The sequence below is a fragment of the Dipodomys merriami genome, unplaced genomic scaffold (genome assembly GCF_024711535.1).
Source record: "Dipodomys merriami isolate MVZ:Mamm:240054 unplaced genomic scaffold, mDipMer1.0.p SCAF_9, whole genome shotgun sequence".
Classification (NCBI taxonomy): domain Eukaryota; kingdom Metazoa; phylum Chordata; class Mammalia; order Rodentia; family Heteromyidae; genus Dipodomys; species Dipodomys merriami.
Window position 1 is genome coordinate 54,910,217 of NW_027206512.1, and position 23,823 is coordinate 54,934,039.

A 23,823-nucleotide genomic window follows, 5' to 3' on the forward strand; every position below is an offset into this window, starting at 1 on the left:
GGATCGTCTTGGTCTCCGAAGGGCTTCAGCCCCTGGAGCTGTCATCCTCACCTGCTTACATGCTGATTCATTGATGAGCTAGCATGGCAGGCCCCGCCTCCCTTGGCAGGGTCCGCGCCAGGATGCAGTTTCTCCGGGAGAGGGGATGCCTGCCGCGCTGCACCCGAGCTGGGTTACAAGTGTGAGCCCACAGCCTGTTTGTTGTTATCACCAAGAACTTGGCGAGCCTCCTGAGAAGCTGCGCTTTCTCATCTCCCCGTTACTCTTGTATCTGAACCCGGCTTCTCTAGCTTCTAAAAGGAATTCAGACACTCACAGCCAGATCCACAGGAGTTGTAAGACAGCCTGTGACATAAACTGAGACAGAACTTCCCCCTCTCAGAAACTGTCGTGCTGTTTTTCTTTTCTTTTCTTTCTTTCTTCCTCCTCCTCCTCCTCTTCTTTTTCTTCTTTTTTTCCCCCCTATTGGCAAAGACTTCTGGCTCTCCTCTGAGGAATCCCTTGTTGATTAAGATGAGTGGCTGTAGAAAACGATGTAAACGTGAGATATTGAAATTTGCCCAGTACCTTCTCAGACTATTAACAGGTTCTCTTCATACAGGTAATGAATTGTGGTTTTTGTTTCTGTTTTTCTAATTGAGGCTGGCAGTGTATGGTAACAAAGTTGAAATGGAGTAGGAAAAGCTCACAATGTCTTTGTTGTGATTTATTTCTAATGTTAGCCAGAGAAATGCAACTGAGAGTGCTTGCTGATATTTCTGTTTCTAAAAATATGTGTAGTGCAGCTCTAATTTGGGGGTGGATTCTCTGTTTTTTTCATATATATATATATTATTTGTATGTACATTTATCTTCATGGTAGTGTGGCTCTTAGATGTACCTCAGTCTAAGAAAGCAGTGTTTGCAGAGTGGAAAGATTTTTAAAAAGGAAAGGGGGAAAAAAGCATGATTGTGTAAGTTTCCCCCCCTCCTCACTCCCGCTTGTACTGCGGTTTACTGAAAAAGCACGTTGACTGCTCTTTCTGCAGGCATTTAAAACCCTCTGGAACTCTTTGATCTTTATAATCCATAGATTATTTCCAGTATTTGAGCTTGGCAGTGAAAGAGTTAAAAGGTATTTCTCTCTGGATTCTGCATTCATTGCAAAATGTGAGCAAAATATGGAAATAGCTAAAGAGTAAAACAATGTCCAGGAGTGGTTTCATATTTGTCTCACTGCAGTGGGTTTCAATATTTAATCATTTATACTATTAAAATAGTGTTGGTAACAAGAAAATCTTTTTAACGTGTTCCATAATTATGAGACTAAACCAACATGTTTATTTTTTAATTCATGAAATTCCTGGGTGTCATCATTAAATTAGTGACAGGTGAGGCTTTGATGGATCATCCAACATCTTTAAGATCAGAGCTTGGTTAATATAATACTACATTTTGATCCCGGTCCAGGAGAATTATTGTAAACTTTATTTTTTTTTCTAGTCCTAACTTAACAATTATCTTATTTTTAAAATATTTAAATAATGGGGAAAAGGAGAGAGGTAAAGAAACCTGCCCAGTGAAGTATAGGTTGGGAAATGACTTTGAGCTTCATTTTATATGTAGAGAAGTTGGCTTCTGTGTTCTTTACACAACAACATATGCAACTGTGGTGTCAGTGAGAAGAAGGGATACGATTCTGAGATAATTAACTCTGATAATCCTTTGATTCCAGAGCAACACCCTTAATAGATTAAAAGATGATTGTTAATCCTCTGACATTAACTTCCTGTAAATAGCCAATAGCCTGTAAATGCTAATATTTAAACAGTACAAATTGTGGAGAGTCTGAGGTTTTTAAGAATAATATACTGACAGGCTGCTCTTGACTTTTTTTTTTTTTTTTGCTAGCTTGGAATTCTGTGTGTTTCCTACCTGATCTTCACATTTGTACTATGAATAATTTGAACAATCTGACCCTACTGTTACATGTTTATTGGTATTAAATATTCAACCCAGCGTGGCCCATGAGAGGATGGTAGATATGTGATATTTTGTCTTGGCATGAAGCTAGAAAAGTATTTTATGAAATAATCCTCTCCTTGTGCTTTCTGTGGTGGTCTGTATTTTTCTTTTTGATAAAGTGATTCTAAGAGGCTACCTGGTTCTTTCTGAGTTTAGGTTTAGTATTCTGCCCTTTATGTGTATTCTGTTGCAGAGGAAACTTCTAATTTCAAAGATGTTTGTAGAAATGGCAAGTGGTTACAAATTCGCAGATTGGAAACATTCAATCTAAAATACTATTAGTATTCAAGCTGTCCAATGATTTGTAGACAGTATTGTAAAACATTAACATAGCATTAATATTTGAACCTTATTTCCTGCATATTTAGCACTCAGTACAAATGGATTCAGTTTCTTTATTTGATCTTTAGTAGAAAAAAAAATAAAAATAATCACAAGCATACTGACTTTGGATTTTTTGAGAAGTAGGACTCACAAATTATCATAAGATAGGAAAACAGATTGAAGTCCTGAGCAATGTGATGTCAACTTTTACTATAAAAAACATATATCCTGTTTAATATCTATAATAATCAGTGTGAAATCCAGTCAGATTCTTTCCAACTCATCAGAATTCTACTTGAGAACGCCAATTTCTGCATTGACTAGATGTTGTGATAATATACACTGTTCATATTGCAGGATCTAATGTAAAATTCATTAGAGTGCTTTCAAGTCCCTTAGCTAGTCATTAATGAAGAAGTCGGAAGCACAGCTGAATCAGTTTAAAAATTTTGCTGTAAGGTTAGATACGTAAGAAGTTGCGATTTAAATCCTGAGTGATCAGCAACATACGTTTTGTACTTATCAAAATCTACAATAATATGAACATACTTTTTAAAAGTGTGATCCTTTTGTTTTAAATTCTCTACCAACAAGCCTTTTATTCTTGGATTTTTTTTTGTTAATGTTAAGGTCTGAAGAAAGAGGGATACTGAATTTTACTTTTGGATACATGTTAATTCTGAAATGCATGATGAGTAGTTTGGGCACTTGCTTCTCATTTGTTACTAAAATGACCCATGTGTGTATATAAATAGAAAATCCAGAGTACAAAAAGTGTTCCTGGATGCAAAACTTTCTCTTGATGTGTCTTATTAGTGTTGTCACAAGTCACAGGGAAGCAATGGTATTTTCCCCTGAGACCTTTACAGTACTTACATTTACTTATCAATGAATAATTATATTAGAAATTTTTCTAAAATAATATTTGTGTTAGAGAGTACAGATTGAGTGGTAAAACTTTGTCAGATAAAATAATATTCATTTTACCAGAAACTTTTAAAAAGTTGTTTTTGGCAATATACATTAGTAATGCAGGAGGTTTTGTTATGACATTTCCATGTATGCAAAATCTCACCCTCTCTGTCATCCTCGGCATCCCTTCCCTCCATTTACCATACAATTTCAACTGGTTCTGTTATTCTACGCTTACCCATGCATATAAAGTACTTGAACAATAATCACCTTCATGTTCCCCCAAACCTCCTGATGTACATTTTTCATATAAAACCATTTTTACATTGTACATGCTTATTTAAGAAGCTAAGTCTGGAAGATTTCAACTTCCATCCTAGCCTGAGTTGCATAGCAGAACCTCTACTAAATATAAGACAAACCTAACCAAACCCAAAGCAAACAATGAGAATGGATTTTTACAAATACATATTTTGGCTTTACTTATCAAGTAAACATAAATTTGTTCCTTGATCCTTTGTTATGGATGATAAACTAGAAGAATCCATAGGTTGACATTACAAGTTAATAGCTTCCAGTTAACTGTATCAAGGCTTAATGTAAGATCAATTATCTTAATTGTTTCCCAATTTGAGACCCGCCACTTGATGTGTATGATGTTATATTCAGTTCTAGCTGAGGTTTCTGTTAGCAGAGATGCTAAGTAAATGGGTATAGGGCATAAAGATTACTCTAGGAAATTGATGCTTCTATTAATGGGGAATTTGTGTATCAATCAAACCCATACAGCACACTATTTTGAGAAGGGGAATGCTATATCAGGTATAAACTATATTTTCTGATTTGTATGATTTAATATGTCTTATGTTACTTATTGGAAGGTTGTTGTGACATTTATCTATATACTGTACATCGTGTTCTGGATATAATCAAGACCTGAAGACATTTTTCTATCAGCAGCAAGTCCCTAAACATATGTCTGAGTTGGATATTGCCTGGAGGTCTGAGTCAGATTTGAGGAATATAAGTTGTAGGTATGGCAAAGTTCAACTCTTCACCTAAGGGAAGCAGAGGAAATTTAAATGAAAGACTCTCTGAATTGCTGTTTAACTAGTAGATTAAAGCGTTTCAATTTTAATGAAATTATAGTAATAAAAACACAAAGTAAGACTTTGTCATTCCATCACAAGAGAGTGGGAAAGAGTAGGGAAAGAAAGAGAGGGTGGGAAAGAAGGAAGAAATGACAAGAGAGAGGGAAAGATGAAGGGAAAGAAAGGGAAAGAAAGAGGGTGAGACACACACACACATCTAGGCATAGTTCATAAATGTCTATTTAGTGGCTTCCAACTTTAACATGATACCTTTGAACCTCACTGTGTATCAAGTCATCATCGGGCTAAATATGAAAACATTTGCATGTAGGGCAGATATGTAGACATTTTATACTTTTATGCTGCATGATTAAATGTGAGAAGAAAATAAAAGGTTACCCTTAGCAAAATCAGAGAATTAACACAGTGTTTAACCACATACCCTTTCTTTTTTTCTCCCCCTTTCCCCCTTGTAATTATAGCTCAGAGGACCAGATTTCTCATTTCCTGGCCCTCCTGTATCCTCTCTTGTCTCTTATCCCAGCCACATTTGTACTTGAGTAGATTACATCTCATATAAAGGATATGTCCCCAATGAACAAATAGAATTAAAAATAACAAAATTCAGATTCCTTTCTGAAAAAAAATTCTATTACCCAATTCCTACAGCCGTACCATGGGACAGCTGGAAGCATTCTTAATATTCCCTTGAGATTATGCTACTCATTGTGTTTTACTTTTTTTCTTTAAATTCATCCTTTCAAATTTCAAATTGGACCACTATGTCAGAGTTGTGTGATTTAAATGCTCATAAAGCGCATTGTATATGTTTTTCTTGTGTTCTTCTTTCTCTCGAAACCTGCTTTCAAGTGAAAACACAGAAAGTATTTCCACTTGATTGCACCATGGTTCTGGTCCAAGCCAAGTTAACTTGATAAACTTTATGAGCAGACTAGATTTGTTCTGTTGTACTTTTCAATGAAGAATTAAAGCATTTTGGGGGGTATAATTCAAGATCTTGCTTACAATCCAGAAAGTCTTGCTGCCAAATCTGATAAGAGAATCCCTAATGTCAATTGACCAAACACTCATTTAAAAGGGGAAGGAGGAATTTATAAAGAAATTCTCATGTTAATGCCTTATGCCTATCATGCTCTGTTCTGTTTTTCATAATGAACATGTCAGGGAAGTTTGTGAGGCCTAAATGCTCCTCTAGTCCAAAAAGAAGACAATTTTTTTTCATTGTAATATTTCTAGAGGAGTAGTCGCTCTAAACTCACATTCTTCAGAATGATTTATTTATTCTCTTTTATAGACTAATTGACTAAATCAATACTCCAAATGTGGTCTGAAGGAAGAAGATAATTTTCATAGGAAGAGATTCATTTGTACCTCTTGGTTAAGGTAATCAGAGCATTCTTGTCAGAAATGTCAGCAATTACACATCAATACTTCATTTTCAGTACTTGAAGAAATACCTAAGTTTCACATTACAAGACAATAAGGTTATGGTGCATTGACTGTGATTTGTAAAAATTATATTTCTAGCAGGAAAAATTCTTATACTCAGGAAAAGAATTTGATGAGGAGACTATCTGGGCACGTGTAAGGAAACCAACAAGATATAATATGAACTTAGAAGTAATTAACAGCAGACTACTCACTGACCACTGAGGGACAGGCAATAAGAATCACAAATTGTTTTTCGAGTTCAGACAGGGAATCTGTGTGTAGTAAGCAGTTGGACAGGAATAGAAGCTTCTGATCAGGGATACAGCCAACTCACAGGGACAGGAACGGAAAAACAATGTCAGATATTGTTGACTATTTCCTCCTACATTCTGATTATCTGATTACACTACCAAAGACTGGCCCTGTGTGGATCTGCTTTGTGTTACTAGAACAAATACTGTAAATAATAAACCTAGAAAGTGAAAAAGTTCATTTTGGCGCACAGTGTTAGAGGCATCTGCTCACCATCAGTTTGTGTCTGCTCCTTCAGGGTCTAAAACAAGGTACAAACAATGTGGAGGATGAGAATAACTTCTCTGAAATGTCAGGGATGTGAAAGAGAGCAGGAAGGGGCAGGCGTCCCGTTATCTTCTCTGTGGACACATCTCCAATGACTGCCAAACCTCCTGCCAAGCCCAACCTCTTAAAATGTCCACCAATTTCCAATATGGCCCAAATGGGGCCAGAGATTTTTTTTTTAATCACATGGGCCTTTGGGGCCTATTTCAGATCCACACCATAATATACCCCACTGTAGATGCCAACGGAACAGCTACTCTTGTCAGGAAAAAAAAATGTTTTCTGCATATTATTTTATAGTCACCCACCACTGAGGTTACCTGACTGAGATTTCTTTCTGTTAAGTTTCTAACATGGATCATGTTGCTCCCCCTTCCAAGGTATTGCAAGGGGGATGAGGCAGCTAATTCTTTCTCTGAGTGACTCTTGTTTCCTCTCTACCTCCTGTCTCCCCATCATCATTCAGCTCTCATGGTGACTACAAAGTTTCTTCCCCAACTTTCTCTGTGTGTTCCTTAAGTTTTGTAAATCATGTAATCCTGTACCGTGAAGCAACTTTAATCACTTTTAGAGAGGATGTGATTGTAATTGGGAAAACTGAATGATAACTAATAAAAACAACAGGATGCTTGTTTTATAGTAAGACAGCACAGCCCTCTGCATATACTTGTGTTTCATTATTGCTAGGCATATTGATAGATTTTCAGTGTTGCTATAAAGTTATATTTTACCTCCAAGAGGATTTTTTTAAATAATTGGAATCCATTTAAGTTAGGGATGAATGGATGGGAAAGCTCTGAGCAGAGTCTAAGAGTGGCTAGGCCTTTCATAATAGAAGAAAACGAAGTCTACTGATCATGATAGAATATATCAGGACTGTGATATAGTATTGCCCAATTGTTTCACACACACACATACAGACAAACACACACACACATACACACACACACACACACACACACACACACACACACACACAACAACCACAATAAAGACAGATTTCATCAAGTACTCTGAAAGTATGGCTCTACATTCTCCTGCCTACTGGAGTTAGTAGTGTCAAATGAGGATGTCTCAATTTGCTCTTTGTTGGGGGCTAGTGTTCATATTCTGCTTTGAGAGAAAGTGGACAGGATTCTGCAACAGATTAATCATTGTATTCCACTTTCGGGGAGAAAGAGTCAGAGAATCGGGCTGACTGCTTGGCTGGGGAGAGGGGGAGAGAGTATGACCAGCTTTGATTACAAGAGAGAACTCATAATAAATGTTGCGTCATTTAGCATCCTTGCTATATATCTCATGTCTAGCTCACTATCTGATTTTGCTTTGCTCCTATAAGGTCCTTCATCCGCTTGTAATGACTGTAACATTAATAGAGTACATTTACAAAAACCCACTCATATCCTAGGACCACATTCCAGGAGAGCAGCATACATGGTGTGACCCTCAGTTATTCTTGAGAGCAGCAGCATTTGCAGTGAAAGGGTGAAGTCATGTTGTGCTGTATTTCTTTATCCTGAATCCCACCTTCAGGGAAGTTTCTTTAATGCTCTACACTGGGGCCTGTCATCAGCAAAATGCATATATTTCTATTGCTACTAAGCATTCAACAAATGGTAACTTTTGTCACTACCACTGATGTCGTATCTGTAAGATGTTCTATTTGTTTTATTTACATTAAATTTTCATCAGTGATAATTGGATACCTAATCATTATTATGGTTCCCGGTAATTAGGAATAAATAGAAAGAAACTTATATAAATGACTTCAATTTTTGAAAACTCATTTGCTTTTGATTTTATTAGTCTTTAATAACTATAATATCCATTTACTCATTCAAGTAAGGGTTATTAAGTTCTTTATAGGAGCTCAGTCTTTGTGAGCTATTTCTTTATGATTCTTAACTTCCCTACATTACCCTGAAAATACAGCAAAAATTATGAGCTAGTTAACTTGACCCAACAACATATGCTGAGATTTCAAAGACAGAGCTGCCCGTGGTGACTTTTACCAAGGATAGTCAAGGACCATGGACAAGTAATCAAGGCAATGAACCTTCAACATATTTTCTTTGGTAAAAATTATGGTGGTCCAAGCTGATGAGAAGCCAAAAGCAAGGAAAGATCGAAAGCAGCTTGAACAGAGAATATGAGCAGGATGATATGTAGTAAAAAGTAGCCTTGTTCAAAAGCATTTTAGCACACAGTACCAGATTGCTGTGGTGATGATCAGATCAGCCACGCCCACTCGAGGGTTTTATTCTCTGGCCGGAAGAAAACTTCTGTTGCTTTTTGAGTGGTCAGGTATTCAATGTCACATTCCATCAGCTAAGCACCTGTTCAGATCTCATTTTTTCTTCTCCTTGGAGCCCTGCTTCACTCTGATATTTATTGATTTAATTCCTTTTTGAGCTATCATAGTCTGAGTTGTCTATCCCCTATTGTTCCATATTTAATTACTCAACTACAACAATTATTGAACAGACTCAGCCAGTAAGCCCAAGCATATCACAATCCTCTAAAAGGCTAAAATGATATTTGGTTTGGTAGCTATACTGAATATATAGATAAACATTTACTAAATATATAGATCAACATTTTATGGTATGAGGAAAAAGATAGCATAAATAAGTAAGCTTCTGTGCACATATAATTTAATGTGCCATTTCTGACTCCGATTATTGGATTCTTGCCATTCCATTGTGTGTTCTACAGGGAGTTTAGTTAGCTCAGAGGGCCAAATTCAGGATATATGTGCTGGCACTGAGACGTTCAGCTAGGTTATTCATGATCCCATCTATTGGTTTCATTGCATGGTTTCCTTAGTCCAACTCAAAGTTGCCCTGAAGAATTTAAATCTCAGAAAAAAAATTACCAAATAAGTCATTCCCTAGCTAGCCCATAGCAAAATAGCTCACACCCGTGACTTTCTTTTGTATCAGCCTATTGAAATTTCTTTTACAGATTGTACATATCGCCAAGACCATAATAATTATCCTTTTAGAGAACAAAGACACAATCAGAAAAAAATTGTAGCAGAAAATCATGCACAATGTCCAAAACTATAGCCACCTTCTTAAAAATTACTACTACCCAAAGTAATTCATGGTTGTCTATAGATGAGGAAAATAAAACTTTTTATTTCTCAAAGATCATGTTTGTTCATTCCTGTAATCCAGGACTAAGACCACTTCTAGAGCGTAGTAAGTGTACATAGAAAATGGTTCTGGATATATAACTAGATTCCCAAACACCAGTGTGTCTGAGAGCATAGAAGCAGAAGATGCGGCCTCATTCACCAAAAGGTGCTGGTGAGGCCCTTGGGGACCTGCGTATCTTCCCCAGGGCTGGTAGACAGACTTAGTCTCTACCACTTCTGATCTTAGACATTAAGCTACTTATTCTAATACCTGCTTCAGTTGTGCTGTTTTCTTATTGCACTCCTGTTGCTCTTTTGTTGTATAAACTGTTATAGACAGTCCAGAGCTCTGGAACCCAGAATTTTCTCTAATTATAAGCAAAAACAGGTATAATTTTACATTGTTGAGTAGGGTAAAGTGCTTTGTATGGGTGATTTTAATCTCCCACTAGGATTAAAAAGCTTGAAACAAAAATATACAACCTTGCTATTCAGGAGGCTGAGAGGAAGATCACGGTTCAAAGCCAGCATGGGAAGGAAAGTGCTTGAAATTCTTATCTCAAATTAACCACCAGAAAACCAGAGGTGGCACTATGACTCCAAGTAGTAGCGCATTAGCCTTGAGAAAAAGAGCTTACGTACAGCAGCCTGGCATTAAGTTTAAGACCCATGACTGAGAGTGGGAGAGAGACAGACCGACAGACAGACAGACAGACAGACAGACAAAGACAGAGAGACCATGTGTACCTTGACTGTACTCTATCCTTAGAGATTTTTACCAGTGAAATATTACTAGGCTTTGGTTAATCAGTTTCAAACTATAGTTTTCTTCTTGTGAAAGGCAAAACTTGCCCTGGCCCCATGTTTTCATTTTTACGATAGGAAGATTTCCATTTTCCAAGGTCACCATCTTAGAATAGCCCAGATCATTCAGCTTTCTCATCTTTAATATGTTAAGATATATAGAGTGTATTCTATCATGGGACATGCATAAAAGAATTTCCTAGCCATCTTAAAATTCCTGAACCAAACAAAAGTCAAAAGGCTTCAAAGAGCTCTGAGCCAGTTCTATAAAACACTTTTCGAAATTTAAAATCAATTTTATGCCGTGTCTACTAAGTTTCCCAAGGGAAATGAAACAACTGACTGCTGGGCATGTTCCCAAATATGTATGAATGTACCTTCCACAGGGCCTTCCTTGCCTGTCTCCAGCCAAGCACTGGAGCTCTTTTCTAAGTCAAAATAGCAAAATGTTCACTGGCAACCATAGGTGTATCAAATCATGTAGTGTCATATAAATAATGAATATGATCATTGGATTATATTATGTAGAATTTATTATATTGCATAGACTATATTATTGTATTATGAATGATATTGTAGTATACATTCTATATATTAGTATATTATATACAATATAATACTGGATTTCAGATGTCTCAAAACTCAGTGCACCTTATAAATCTTTTGGACTGATGTCATTATTTTCAGAAAAGATATTCGAATCCATGATGCTCAAGCAATTTCACCAGGGTTATAACAGATAACTATTCCAGTTCGCCTCATGATACCCACATTTGAAAAAATTAAGTGATTCCTATTTATGTAACCACTCAGTACTTTTGCAAGCCAGAATTTTTAAGGACTGTAATTGAGATTAGTATTCACTCAAGAGTCTTAAGCCCCCTTTTGGAATCTTAATAATTCTATACAAAATAGTGTGACTAACAGTATTTAATCATTTTGATGTCCTCAGAAAATGTCAAAGTTTACTTACTTGACATGATTTTAAAATATTCAAGAAGTAGAACACTTGACTCACAAACTTCCTTCAAAAATGGCAAAGTTTAAGATTTATATAGTTCAAGGACATACATAACTATATTTAATGCCCACCTATCAAGCTGTCTCCTACTTAAACAATGTCAGGTAACTTGGATATTGCTTGAACATGTGTAACATGGATATTTTTGTGAAGTCTTTGAATTTAATGTTCTTTTTAATTGGTAATTATGCCAAGATTTTCTTCACCAGGACATAAGATGAAGAGTAACTCTACACATTTTGATTTTCTAGTTCATAATAAAGTTCAACAGAATTTAAACAACCAAAAATAACTAAAGGGGAAATTAGTTACACCTGATCCAATTTAAGAATATACTGATTTATCGAACTGTTTATGAAATGCTATATGATGTATAGTATCATATAGTATGTATAGTATCATATAGTATGTATAAATATGAAGAAGTATGTATAAGTGTGAAGAGCCTACCTTTTGTAAAGCTAAAATTATTTAATATGTTTCACCAGTTTTGTCTTGTTTGGTCTTTGTTTTATTGTTTTGTTTTTGTTTTTGTATTTTGTATTTGTGATGTTAGGGATTGAACCTAGGGCACATACTAAGTAAATGATCTACTACTTGAATAATATGCCTAACCCTTTCAATTGTATTTAATTTTGAGACAACGTCTGTTAAATACCTTTGGCTGCTTGGGAATTTGTGGTACTCTTGCCTTTGACTTCCAAGTAGGTGAGATTATAAGGCATATTTTTTTTTCTGTTTTAAATCTAAAAGTATTACCAATAAAATGAGATGTGGAGAAAAGTTTTTATGCTAAAACATGGATTTGAGGAAGTTCAGGCAATGTTGAAATTAGAAGAATGAACACAAAGATGATGGTTGAGAAAGAGCAAAGCAGTCGGTAGAAATGTCCAGCTGACACACTGAAGACAGTAAACTAGATGAGAACTTAGATGAATATTTCTTTGTTTAGTTCCCCTTAGACTGAGAATGATATTTTTATTTAAAAATAACAGTTCTTTTTATTTTTTTATTTTTCTTTTTTATGCTAGTACCATATATTTACTAGATTGGCTTTCTTACTCCTGGCACTCTAGCATTTCAGCTAATGCTTCCAATCAGGAGTTTTTCTGGTTAATTGGAGATAGAGTTTCATGGGCTTTTCTGTCTATGCTTGCTTTGAACCATGATCTTTCAGCCTCCTGAGTAACTAGGATTATAGATATAAGCCACTGGAGCTCAGGTTTTCATTCTTCCTTTGCTTTACTGCTTAGACAGAGAACTATAGCTCTTTACCTCTGTAAAATGATAATCATGTTTGAAATCTTCATCCATTAACATCTGTATTATCTTGCGGAAGTTATGCTGATCCTTTACTCCGGTGACCTCATGAATAGAACAGAAATAGGGCTGGGTATAGTGGCTCAGGGCTAGTACAGCTTCCCAGGAGGCAGAGTTCTTGAGGTTCATGGGTCTAAGGGAGCCAGAGAAAACTATTACTGATACCCCATCTCAGTCATGGTACATACCTGTAATCACAGTTACATACAAAGTACAGGTAGGGTAACTGCTGTCCCGGTCTAATCCAGGAAGAAACAAAAGTAAGACTTTATCTGAAATATAACCTGATGCAAAAAAGTCCTGGAGTTGTGACTCCAATGGTGGACCCCTAGCTTAGCAAGCACTAGGCCCAGAGTTCGAATCCCACTACTTCTAGGAGAAAGAAATGGTCATTGAAACCACTCTATACCTGCTTCATAAGGGTAATGACATAAGACTCAAGATGGAGCCTGACATAATATATTCAGTAACAGCTGTTTTATAATAATACTCTTCATAAGCCCAGTAAATGTTTATTGCATCTCTGGTATGTGTGGTGTACGCAGAAGGCAGGAAGAGGGATTTGAAACTGCTGGAGGCAACAGCTGGACCGTAAAGGAACTTAGCATTTAGTGGAAAAGATAAAGCAGGAATAACAAATTCAATAGGGACCTCAACGTTGTATATGCCACAAGAGAGTTGCAGACTGCATTAGTAGGGCCCATAGAGGGATCCCGCTTTTGTTGGTGGCGTGAGAGCCATTTTCTGTGGTGACAGTAGCTGAGCTGGGTTTTACAGATCGTGGATTAAGATGCTGAGCAGGCAACCAGATCTCCCAGGAAAAACAGAGACACAGAGAAGTATAGCCAGAGATCAACGGATTTCTAGAATTTATTTCTGCAGTGGAGATTTCTTCCTTGCCTAGCTTTTGTAGGTAACTCTTCTGACAATATGGGGTATGTCAGTCAACAAAAATTGATAGCCCTTATGTTGTGGGAAGATGGGTAATAAGAGTGAACAAAAATAGCCCTCATGTCTTGGGAAGATGGGTAATAAGAGTACCAAATTATTCATTTTTAATTGAAAGTTAGTAGGTGATAAGCACTCTAGATAATTGGAGCCGAGGACTGGTGGCCCACACCTGGACCGTCATACTAGTTACTCAGGAGGTGTGAGCTCTGAGGATTGTGGTTTGAAATTGGCAGGGAGTCAAACAAACCTGGGAGATTCATCTCCTATTAGACAGCAAAAGGCCATGAGTACAGATGTGGCTCAAGTAATATAGCACCGGCATTGAGGGCAAAAGCTTATAAGCAAGGGTAAGAGGATCTTAGTTCAAGATCTACAACCAGTGCACGTGCGTGCATGCACGCACGCACATGCACACACACATGCGCACCCGTACAAACACACTACTCTGAATAAAATATAATTGGATATGAGTATTTATGAAGACTGTAGAGATTATAGTATGACTGAGTTTGCTATGGCTTCTACAACAAAATGCTACAAAGGTGATGACTCACGTAAGAGACAGTGATATCTGGAAAGCCCCAAATCATGGTTTGGTTAGGTTTGGGTTTCTTCTGTGGGCTCTTGCTGTTCCTCACAAAGTCTCAGCTGCATGGATGCATGGCCCTGCTGTCTATGTGTGAGTAAATGTGTTCTTCTAAAGGCACTGATCAGAGTGGATGACGGTTCAACATCAAGTCATCATTTAAACTGAATTGCCACTTTGAGGATCGTTATCTTCAATATTGTACATCCTAAAGTAGTGAGGTTTAACTTCAGCATAGGAACTAATTGGCAGGGCAAATTGGTCCAAAACAAAGGTAGTTAAAATGGAAATAAGCTGGTTAGGATAGACTCTGAGAGAATGATATGAGAGTCAAAACCTTGAAGCGAGGGGCTGGGAAGGTGGCTCAGTGGTAGAGCGCTTGCCTTGCATGCCTGAGGCCCTGGGTTTGACTCCTCAGCACCACATAAGCAAAAAGAAAAAAGCCAGAAGTGGCACTGTGGCTCAAGTGGTAGAGCGCTAGCCTTTAGCTGAAGAGCTGAGGGACAGCACCCAGGCGCAGAGTTCAGGTCCCACGACCAGACCCAAAACAAAATAAAACAAAACAACCCTGAAGAGAGCAAGAGAGCCATGGAATATATGTGGGTAAGGGAGGCTGATTGTAGGCAGGAAAATCAACTAGTCCTCATTGTCCCAAGTCAGGCTTGTATTTGGTTTGTTACAGAAGCAAAATCAGATCTATTAGCTATAAAAGAGGAAAATCCAAGAAAGTAATTGGAGATGAAGGTAGAGAGGAAAAGGGCAGCCAGGGTGTAAGTGACCTTATCAGCTGTGGTGAGGGCCTGAGCATTTGTTTTGAACAAAACAGAGAGCTACTGCTGGATCCGGAGCCGAAGAGTTACAATTAAATTATAGAACAGAGTCAATAAACTCTAGCCGGGGGCCAAATCTAGCCCATTGTCTGTTTTTACATGGTCCGTTAGCTAAGAATTGCCTCTGCATTGTTAAACTATGAAAATAAAAATCATCAAAAGGAGAAGAATATTTCAGGACAGTTGGAAATGATATGAAACTGAAATCAAGTGTCCAAAAATAAAAGTTTGGTGGAAGGTGGCCTGTGCTTATTCATTGGCGTATTGCCCGAGGCTGCTTTTGTATTAAAGTGGCAGAGCTGTGTAGTTAGAACAGATATGGTGTGGCTTATAGTTGTTACCATCTACTTCTAAATAGAAGGTCCAGGGTAGATCCAAGTAAGAAATGGGGAGTGGGACCTTGGATAGGGGAGTAGCAGTGTAGACTGAAGTTCAATGGCATTGCTGGTAAAGTAGTCTAGGTGGATGGAAAAATGGAAAATGGGTGCAGAATGCAGCTCAGGCAATCCACCATTAAAGCAAGACTGTAGGGAGTCTTACTAGCAGCTGATGGCTTCAGGAACCTCATTGCAGGGCTGAAATCAGGGTGTCCAATCTGAGAAGGGAGGAGAGAAGAGGGCAATCAAAAAAAAATGTAGATTCAAAAGCACACTGAGCAACTCTCTTCATTTTCTGTGCCAGAGAGGAACCTTCTGTGATGATATAGCAGTTTTCAAACAACTTTAAAAATATCTCGAAGTGCTAGAATACTAGTATTCTAATTATATACCCTTTGAATTAAAATAGAGTTCTTCAAGTGAGTCAGGCAGATGCCTTTTACAATTTAGAACTTCAGATGCATAATATTGAAACTATGAACTCAAAAGAATACCAATAATCAGCAAATGGCCTAAGGGACTCTAGATTTCACTGTCTAGCTTATTTAATGATCAGCTATTTGCTAACGGCAAAAGTTTAACTTTGCAGTTTTATTTTCTCCCGTTTTTATAATCTATATCCTTGATTGTAGTTTTGAAATACTTCTATAGGAATGTGTTTTCACTGCTAAAATACTCGCACCATATTTTTTCCTGATATGTGTCCTTAGAAGACTAGAGGAAGGAAAAGACATTTAATTTACTTTTACCAGTTTTTTTTTAAACTCATCTCACACATAGATCTTACATAGTATTTTCTTATTCCTTATAAAAAGCAATACCTTCAGACTTGAAATGTGGCCGAAGTGGCAGCATATACCAACTTAGCAAGGAAACCAAATAAGTAATAGGCCCTGAGTTCAAACCCAAGACCAGCAAAAGCAAAACAAAACAAAACAAAAAGGCAAAAGAGGCAATACATTTATTTTTTAATGTCTGGTTTTTATATGAATTACATAATCTTATCTGATATGCTTGAAGAAGTAATGGCTCATGGGTTGTACCCAGTGTTATATAAAGTTTCTGCAGTACAGATATTTTCCATCTTTCCAAATATAACTGTTATAGTTAAGGTCAAAGGAGGAGACAACAATGCTTGATAAAAAATTTACTCATTACCTTGCCCTTGTAACTGTAGCCCCTCCTCTGTACAGTATTCTCACAATTAAATCTTATTAAAAATTTTAAAAAACAAAACATTTTAGTCCAAATACTTGTTTTGACAAAGACCTCAAACGTAGCACTGATATATTCATACATGAAAGAAAAGAAAGTTCCTTGAATGAATATTTCTGCTGACAGATTCTTTCAGACATAACTCTTCTGCATTTTAACTAGTGCATAGAAGTAAAAAATCAAAATTTACTTGTTGCCAAGAATGGAGAGGTGGGCGAGAGTCCTTACTACGATTTCCAAGAAGAGTCATGTCTCATCAAGCTTGGAGCTTACTTAATCCAGTATCTGATTTCAGGTTAGAATGCCACTCGGAAGATTATATTGAAATTGAGAAGATAATGCAATTCAATCCTTTTGTTAATTTTTATTTTGTGGCAATGCTGGGGGTTGAACTTAGAGACTTATGCTACTCTAGTTTGGCTTTTCCCCTCAATTCTGGTGCTCTACCACTTGAGTCACATACCTCTACTTCCAGCTCTTTGCTGCTCAATTGGAGTTCATCAGCTTTTGTTTTTGTCAGCCCAGGCTAGCTTCAAACCATGGCATTCAGGTCTCAGCCTGTGGAGTGGATAGGATTGCCAACATGAGCCAATGGTGCCTGGCTAGGATTCACTTTATTTTTGTTTTGTAATTGTTATTTCATTAATTGGGGGTAAAGACAATTTCTGTTATGCTTCAAATTCTAGAACAATTACAGAGTAGGAATTAGTCTAGACTAATCACAGACTAATGATCTTGTACTCTGTCCCTGCCATCTAGATGAGGAATTTGTAGCCCTAGGAATCCAAGTTCATTTTGTGTCATGAGATTCAATATAATTGTCTTAGTATATCCTGCTGTCAGACCAGACTTAACTAATAGCTTTGTGGCCTTGCAAGGGCTGGGAACTTGTTCTAGAAAATAAGCTCGGATCTATTTTCTTTTTCCAACAGTCCAGACCCCAGATCCTCCCAGTGTCTGAATACTTGGTGGCAGGACAGAGCTGACTCTAATGTCACTGAGACTTGGCATTAATGTTCAGTTAGTTCACATAAGAATGTCTCATATTTTCTTTCCGTCTTTGTGTAGCATCAGTGAATATCGTCAAGTTATTGGAGAGAGATCTTTAGCACCCTTCAGAAATCTGTGTCTCTGTGTCTAATCAAAGAACAAATATAAGGCTTAGCTTAGAGCTAGGTGGTGGAATGCTTCTACATCATGAGAAGATATACAGATTTTGTTTACCAAGTAATTTTGCATTTATGGAAAAATGGAAATTTTCTTTTTAGGAGAGTCTTATTTAAAGTTAAATTATTTAACAAAAACTGACTCTGTGTGTGTGTGTGTGTGTGTGTGTGTGTGTGTGTGTGTGTGTGTGTGTGTGTGTGTGTGAGCTCAGAGGTTCCTCACACGTGATACGTTTTCACTTGGAAGTGCTGGGTGGAATGTGAACCCTGAACAGCTATAAGCGGAGACCAGGTCACTGGGGTTTGGTTACACTCCTCTAGGGTTGGCCAACTTAGAGGTGAAAGGTGTGCTGTGTAGGGTGAAAATTCTGTTGTAAGAGTAGGAAAGACAAACTCTGGTTCTTGAGTTGTTATTCATGAACACTTACTCCCAGTTTTATTATCCAAATGTAAAATGAGGACATTTATTACTGGCTAAGTATTCTAGAGCTAAAACTTTCAAGATAACTTAAAAAGTGCAATCACCGTTATGAGATGTATTTATTCAATATAATTGAGGAATATTATGCACTGATAATGACTATTGTTGGCTAAATCAACCCACTACTGGCCATCTCCTAAAGTCACTCTCTAAGCGATTTTTACTCAGAAGTATATACATGGAGTTGCATCTTCACAAAGCTGATTTGAGTTAGAAAGGAGATCACTCATACCCATAATCAAGTAATGACATAGAAGTATATTTTGTACACACACACACACACATACACACACACACACACACACACACACACACACACATACACACACACGTCTTCTGGTACATGGTCTTCCATTTCTATCAGGGCCAAGTTTCTGGTTGTCATTCTAAGAGATTTAGATGATGTATAAACTCAGTAAATACAGTAAAGAGATAGCAGTATCTCTTTAATGCTGCTGCTGACGAGTCAATGGTCTTCTGCATTCTGAATCTGACTTGTTGTTAGATTCTTTAAGGCTGTAGTATTTAAAAGATTGATCTGCTGATAAGACAGTTTTGTCTTCATTTCTCCTCTCTTATGTTTCAGGTGGAGCATGAGAATATATATTGGTTTCTCTAAGTCATAAAATGAGCTAGGCATTTTGAAGCCATGTGTAGAAACAAGTGTGTCAGCTAATAGCTAACCAAACTTGGTCTTCAGTAACATTGACTTGCATTCAATCATATAGAAATGAAAGGTCTCATTATTCATTCATGTTTAGTGTTACATGCTGAAAATAACTGTTTACAAAACCTGTGTAAAGCTGACTATCTACTTAGAATAACATGAGAGAATAGTTCATTACTCCGTACTGTTAATTAATTCAACTTATGTACTGAACATTAAAGATATACAAGTTAACGTTTTAGTCAACTAGATCTGGAAAAAGATAAATTCATACTAAAGTAGAAGATTGTCTTATAAATATGTTAGAAAAATAGCAAGAAAGAAAAACCATTTGAGTCCTATTCTTGGGGTTCATTTCACCAGCATCAACTTATCTGACTGTTTCTGCTTGTCTCAGACATATACTAGTTATTGCAAATAAGGTAAATGATGGGACCTATATTTCTTTGGGCTTAGCTTACTTCACTTAATATAATAAAAAGATTGTCCTTATACTGTTCTATTTTGAAATACAATTTCTAGTTTCACAATCCATTTCAACTATCTTTATTATTTTTTATAATTTGTTTTAAATTTTATTTTATTTTGTTGTAAAGGTGCTATACAGAGGGGTTACAATTACATAACTAAGGTAATGAGTACATTTCTTGCAAATTGAACCTTGTAAAAAATTATTATCTTTACGCAGTTGTACAAAGGAGTTGCTATTCATCAAATTAGTTTACAAATACAATGTGTCTCGATCAATGTTCTCTCTCTCCCTCAGCACCCCTTCCCTTACTTTTTTAATTTTGTAGGAAAAACATTGAAGTTTGATTTCATTTCTCCCCACTTTTCTTCTCTTCATTAGATTACACCTCTTCCCCTTGAGCCTATCCTGCCATTTTCTTGGCATTTAATTTGTTGACCTTTGATTTAGCCTTTCTAAGAAATTACAGAGTTCTCCCCCTCCCCTGAATTTACTGTATTTCAGTTAACACATTTGTATACACTTGTGAACATCCCAAAATATTTCATTTTAGATTGACAAACTATTTCTAGCTTCCACAAATATGAGAGAAAACATTTAACTAGCCTTTGTTTCCCTGGGTCTAACTTACTCTCCTTATCCTAAGTTTTTCCAGGTCTTTTTATTTCTTTGCAAATAATGTAAACATTTTTTTTCTTTTCTTTGTTTCTTTTAGTTTTTGTGCCAGTCTTAGGGCTTGAACTCAGAGCCTAGGCGCTGTCCCTGAGATTCTTCTGCTCAAGGGTAAGACTTTACCCTTTGAACTATAGCTCCACTTCTGGCTTTTCATTAGTAGTTCAGTGGAGATAAGAGTCTTATGAAATTTCCCTCCTCAGAAGGGCTTTGAACCAGAATCCCCATATAACAGCTTTCTGAGTAGGTAGGATTACAGCCATAAGTCATCAGGGCCCAGCTACAATTGTTTTTAAATGTATCTTTTTGCTATTGTTATCAAAATCAATAATGAGGTGGTTATAATGTAAGCAAGACATACTTTATTCTCTTAAGCATCAAAACAGCAATCAATATATCTTGACCAAGAAAGGGAACCAAGATGGTCCAAACAAAATAATGTGAAATAGCATACAATTTTGAGTCATTTTGGGTAGATGCTATTAATAACCTCCAGCCAGAGGCAGATAATTTAAGCTCTGCTTTGACTAAGTGTCTTGACTGTTGTTCATGTATTTCCAACATCACCATGAAAGATGCTGCAGTATAATTACCCAGCCTGACCACTCCAAAAGTTCTGATCTATAAGCACATGAAATAAACACTTGCTTTTATAGTCCATCAAGTCTGAGGGTCATTTGTTACACAGCAATAGGTAAGTAGCATGTTTTTATCTTAAAAGCTACCTGCTGCTACCTCTATTCCTCATAAAAAATCTTATGGTGCTTCCATGGTATCTAACTGGATAGAAGCAGAGAAAAAAAACACCTACCATCACATATGTCTGACTAGGGAAAAGGAACACATATTTAATGTAAACTGAATTGTTTCCTCTTTTGAGTGTTAAGTCAGAGATTGAGGTTTATTACCTCAATTAAAGACCTTAGCAGTTCTGGGAATAGGTATTATCCCATCAGAGAGGAAATAACCAAAATCGCTGGAAGTCAAGGGATTTTCCCAAGATCACACATTCTGTGTGCCTCAGAGCCAGAAACATAAATCAGCCCCATCTCTGTATAAAATCTCTGCTTTGGTGGTTAAATAAGCATACATCAGGCTTTAAAGGGATCTGTGAAAAGCTCAGTTTCCCTGAAGAGGCCTCAATACAACCAGGAACATTTGTTTCTCTTACTTCAAGGTTGAAGACTGGGCTCAAGGGGAATATACTTACAACTTACATTGCCAAGTAAGGCCAGTCCATGTTGGGGGTATTGTATTTTTTTTCGGCATAGCAGTCATTTCACCATTTAAAGTGAATATATTTATTTTTGCAAGACTTAATGTTTGAGTTTTCTTCCAGTATGTGCACTGCAGCACCAATTCAGGCTGGTACCCTGCTGCATATCTCAATGCATTGTAATAACTAACTTATGAATAGCGTGTTCAGAGAGAAGGGGGCTCATCCATCACCTACATACCCTAACAGAGAGAAAAAACTAATGAGGTATAGAGGCAAGAGAAAAACTAGACTCTTCTGACAGTTGATGGTGATTTTGTGAAACAGAGATAATATTGGATGGGTGTCTATGTAGAAAAGGATTCCCAGCCTGCTGATTGGTCAGAATTTGCTCCAAGTTTGCTAGGCCTCCATTATAAGCCTGGAGCCTAGTCCGTTTGTAATGGTGATTATATTAGGTTTACATGCAAAAGGTGTGGGGAGGGAGAATGTGGGTCTACCACAGAATATTGGCTCTGAAATACTGGCACAAATATTAATCATGACACTCAGAATGTTCTAGATGCCTGTAAAAGTCTGCTAGACACAGTGGGCTCTATTTGAAGAATATTTGAAAATTTTTTCTTTTGTAGCCATTCTTTTCAGATTCAGGGAGCTCAGTAAGTTCCGACTGCTCATCAGTCAATATTTTAGTGACACACTTTAAAGTTTCTAAATCAGTTTTATGAGACATGTGATAACAATAAAATCAAAGGCTGCCAAACACTGCTGGTATCCGGTTGTCTCTGGACCTACAGAGACTAGAAAGTGCTTGAGAGCCACCATTGTTTTGTTTGCAATAAGGGAAACAATGATTAAACCAGAAAGTATCGCAAGTTACTAAATATTTTAAATAAACCTCCCTCTATTATTTAGATGCTACTTGCTTGTTATTACGTCAAATAGAGTTGGCTTCATTCTCCAAATTTAGTGGCAGTGTTGTGTTTAAGAAATAGTCCATTCATCTATTATGTTGATTTTTAAAATTCATATCCCAAATGTGCACCTGATTTACTATGGGAGCAAAATTAAATAAAGATTTTTTTCCATTTTGGGGAGGAAAAAAGGCCTTAGAGTCTTTTATTTAAAAAATGCAACAAGAATTTCAATATAAACAAATATTGCAATGGGAGATTAAATTAAATTAAATATCAACTTGAAATTAGATCTTTATGAACAGTTTAAAATTTTTAAATATAAGTATATTTTTACAAAGATAATATTCCACAATTATAATATCCATCTTTTCTCCATGGAATCTCTTGGTAAAACATTGAAGAGGAAAAGGGCAAGGATTTTACCCCAAGTAGTTTTCAGCCTTGGAGTTTATGCTTATGAAATGTTTCAGGTACAGAGGAAAAGAAGTAGGAAGATGATTCAATAAGTAGAGTGAAAGAAAAGTAAAGTGAGATAATGTCCATAGGAAGTAGATTTAAGCCATCCTTGTCACTTTCTTTCTCAGTCACATAATGGGCAGATGTGCTGGATTTGGGTTGGTGAGACCCCAGGCAAGACTCCCTGCTTCTTAATCAATAGCAGTTCAGCTTTGAGACTCACTCGCTCTGTCTTACTCTCATCATTTGTAAAATGGAGATAATAACACCCTTTACCTTACAAGGGTATAGAATCAAATGAGCACTTTTGAAAAAAAGAAAAGACAAAAAGCCCACTTCCAACCACACTTGCCTAGTTAGTGCCATGCGAGGATGTGTTAGGTGGCCATGTAGATTGGATGAACCTTTTGTATGTGGATTTAAAATAGTACCTGAGGGTTTCCGACGATGCAGAGGTTCTAAAGGGATATACCGTTGCGTGGATGTATGTAGAGTTTGTGTGTGCTAAAAAGTCTTATCCGTGCATACAGATGATCATCATAGGTCTGGAATTTTAATACAAAAATAGGAAACCATGTTTTTTTTCTGGCACGTTGTTTCCTCAGGTGGTCCCATCATACTGGCTACAAACTCCTCTAATAATCTCGCATGGCGCTCTCTTCTTGGCTAGGTGTGCAACATCTCCTTCATGTCACCTCCAAGAGCTCACATTTGTAATTGCACTAGTTATATGCAGCCTTTTACTCCTGCCCAATTAGATGTGTGATTTCAAGTACGTTTTGAATAAATGCAAGTACAATTAGAATTACAAGTAATGGAGACTAACGACAAACAAGTCGCTATCTCCATAGATAAGTGGAAAAATGAACATTGAGAAGATAAGGCGAGATGAGTCAGCGTGGTGTTACAGTTTAGGGAATCATGAGGTCTTCCTGCAGTTTGCCCTTTCTATGTCCTTCTATCTCTCTATATCAGTGACAAAGCAGCTGCAGGCTAAGGGTGACTTTGTCTGCTTTCATCTTCAACATTGGGTACATTCTGGCAGGAAAAGTACAACTGGATTTTCTAATGACATAATTGGCTTGTTTACCTCTCAAAATCCCTGAGATGGTGATGATGATGACGATGATGATGATGACGATTGAGTGATGTTTGAATACTCATATTTTTCATT

The 23,823-nt window shown here is 36.9% G+C and overlaps 1 protein-coding gene across 2 annotated transcripts in view; it reads left to right on the plus strand.

Annotated features, from left to right (window-relative positions):
* The window catches only part of Kcnip4 (potassium voltage-gated channel interacting protein 4), an 896,578-nt gene that overhangs the window by 202,891 nt on the left and 669,864 nt on the right, over positions 1-23,823 (plus strand). The window contains exon 1 of one of the 2 annotated variants that reach the window (XM_070012218.1): positions 324-601. The exons of the other annotated variant lie outside the window; for it this stretch is intronic. Coding sequence (XP_069868319.1) covers positions 514-601 — 88 coding nt within the window. The 5' untranslated portion in view covers positions 324-513. Of the gene's footprint in view, positions 1-323; positions 602-23,823 lie in introns of those variants that run through there. 2 annotated transcript variants of the gene reach the window in all.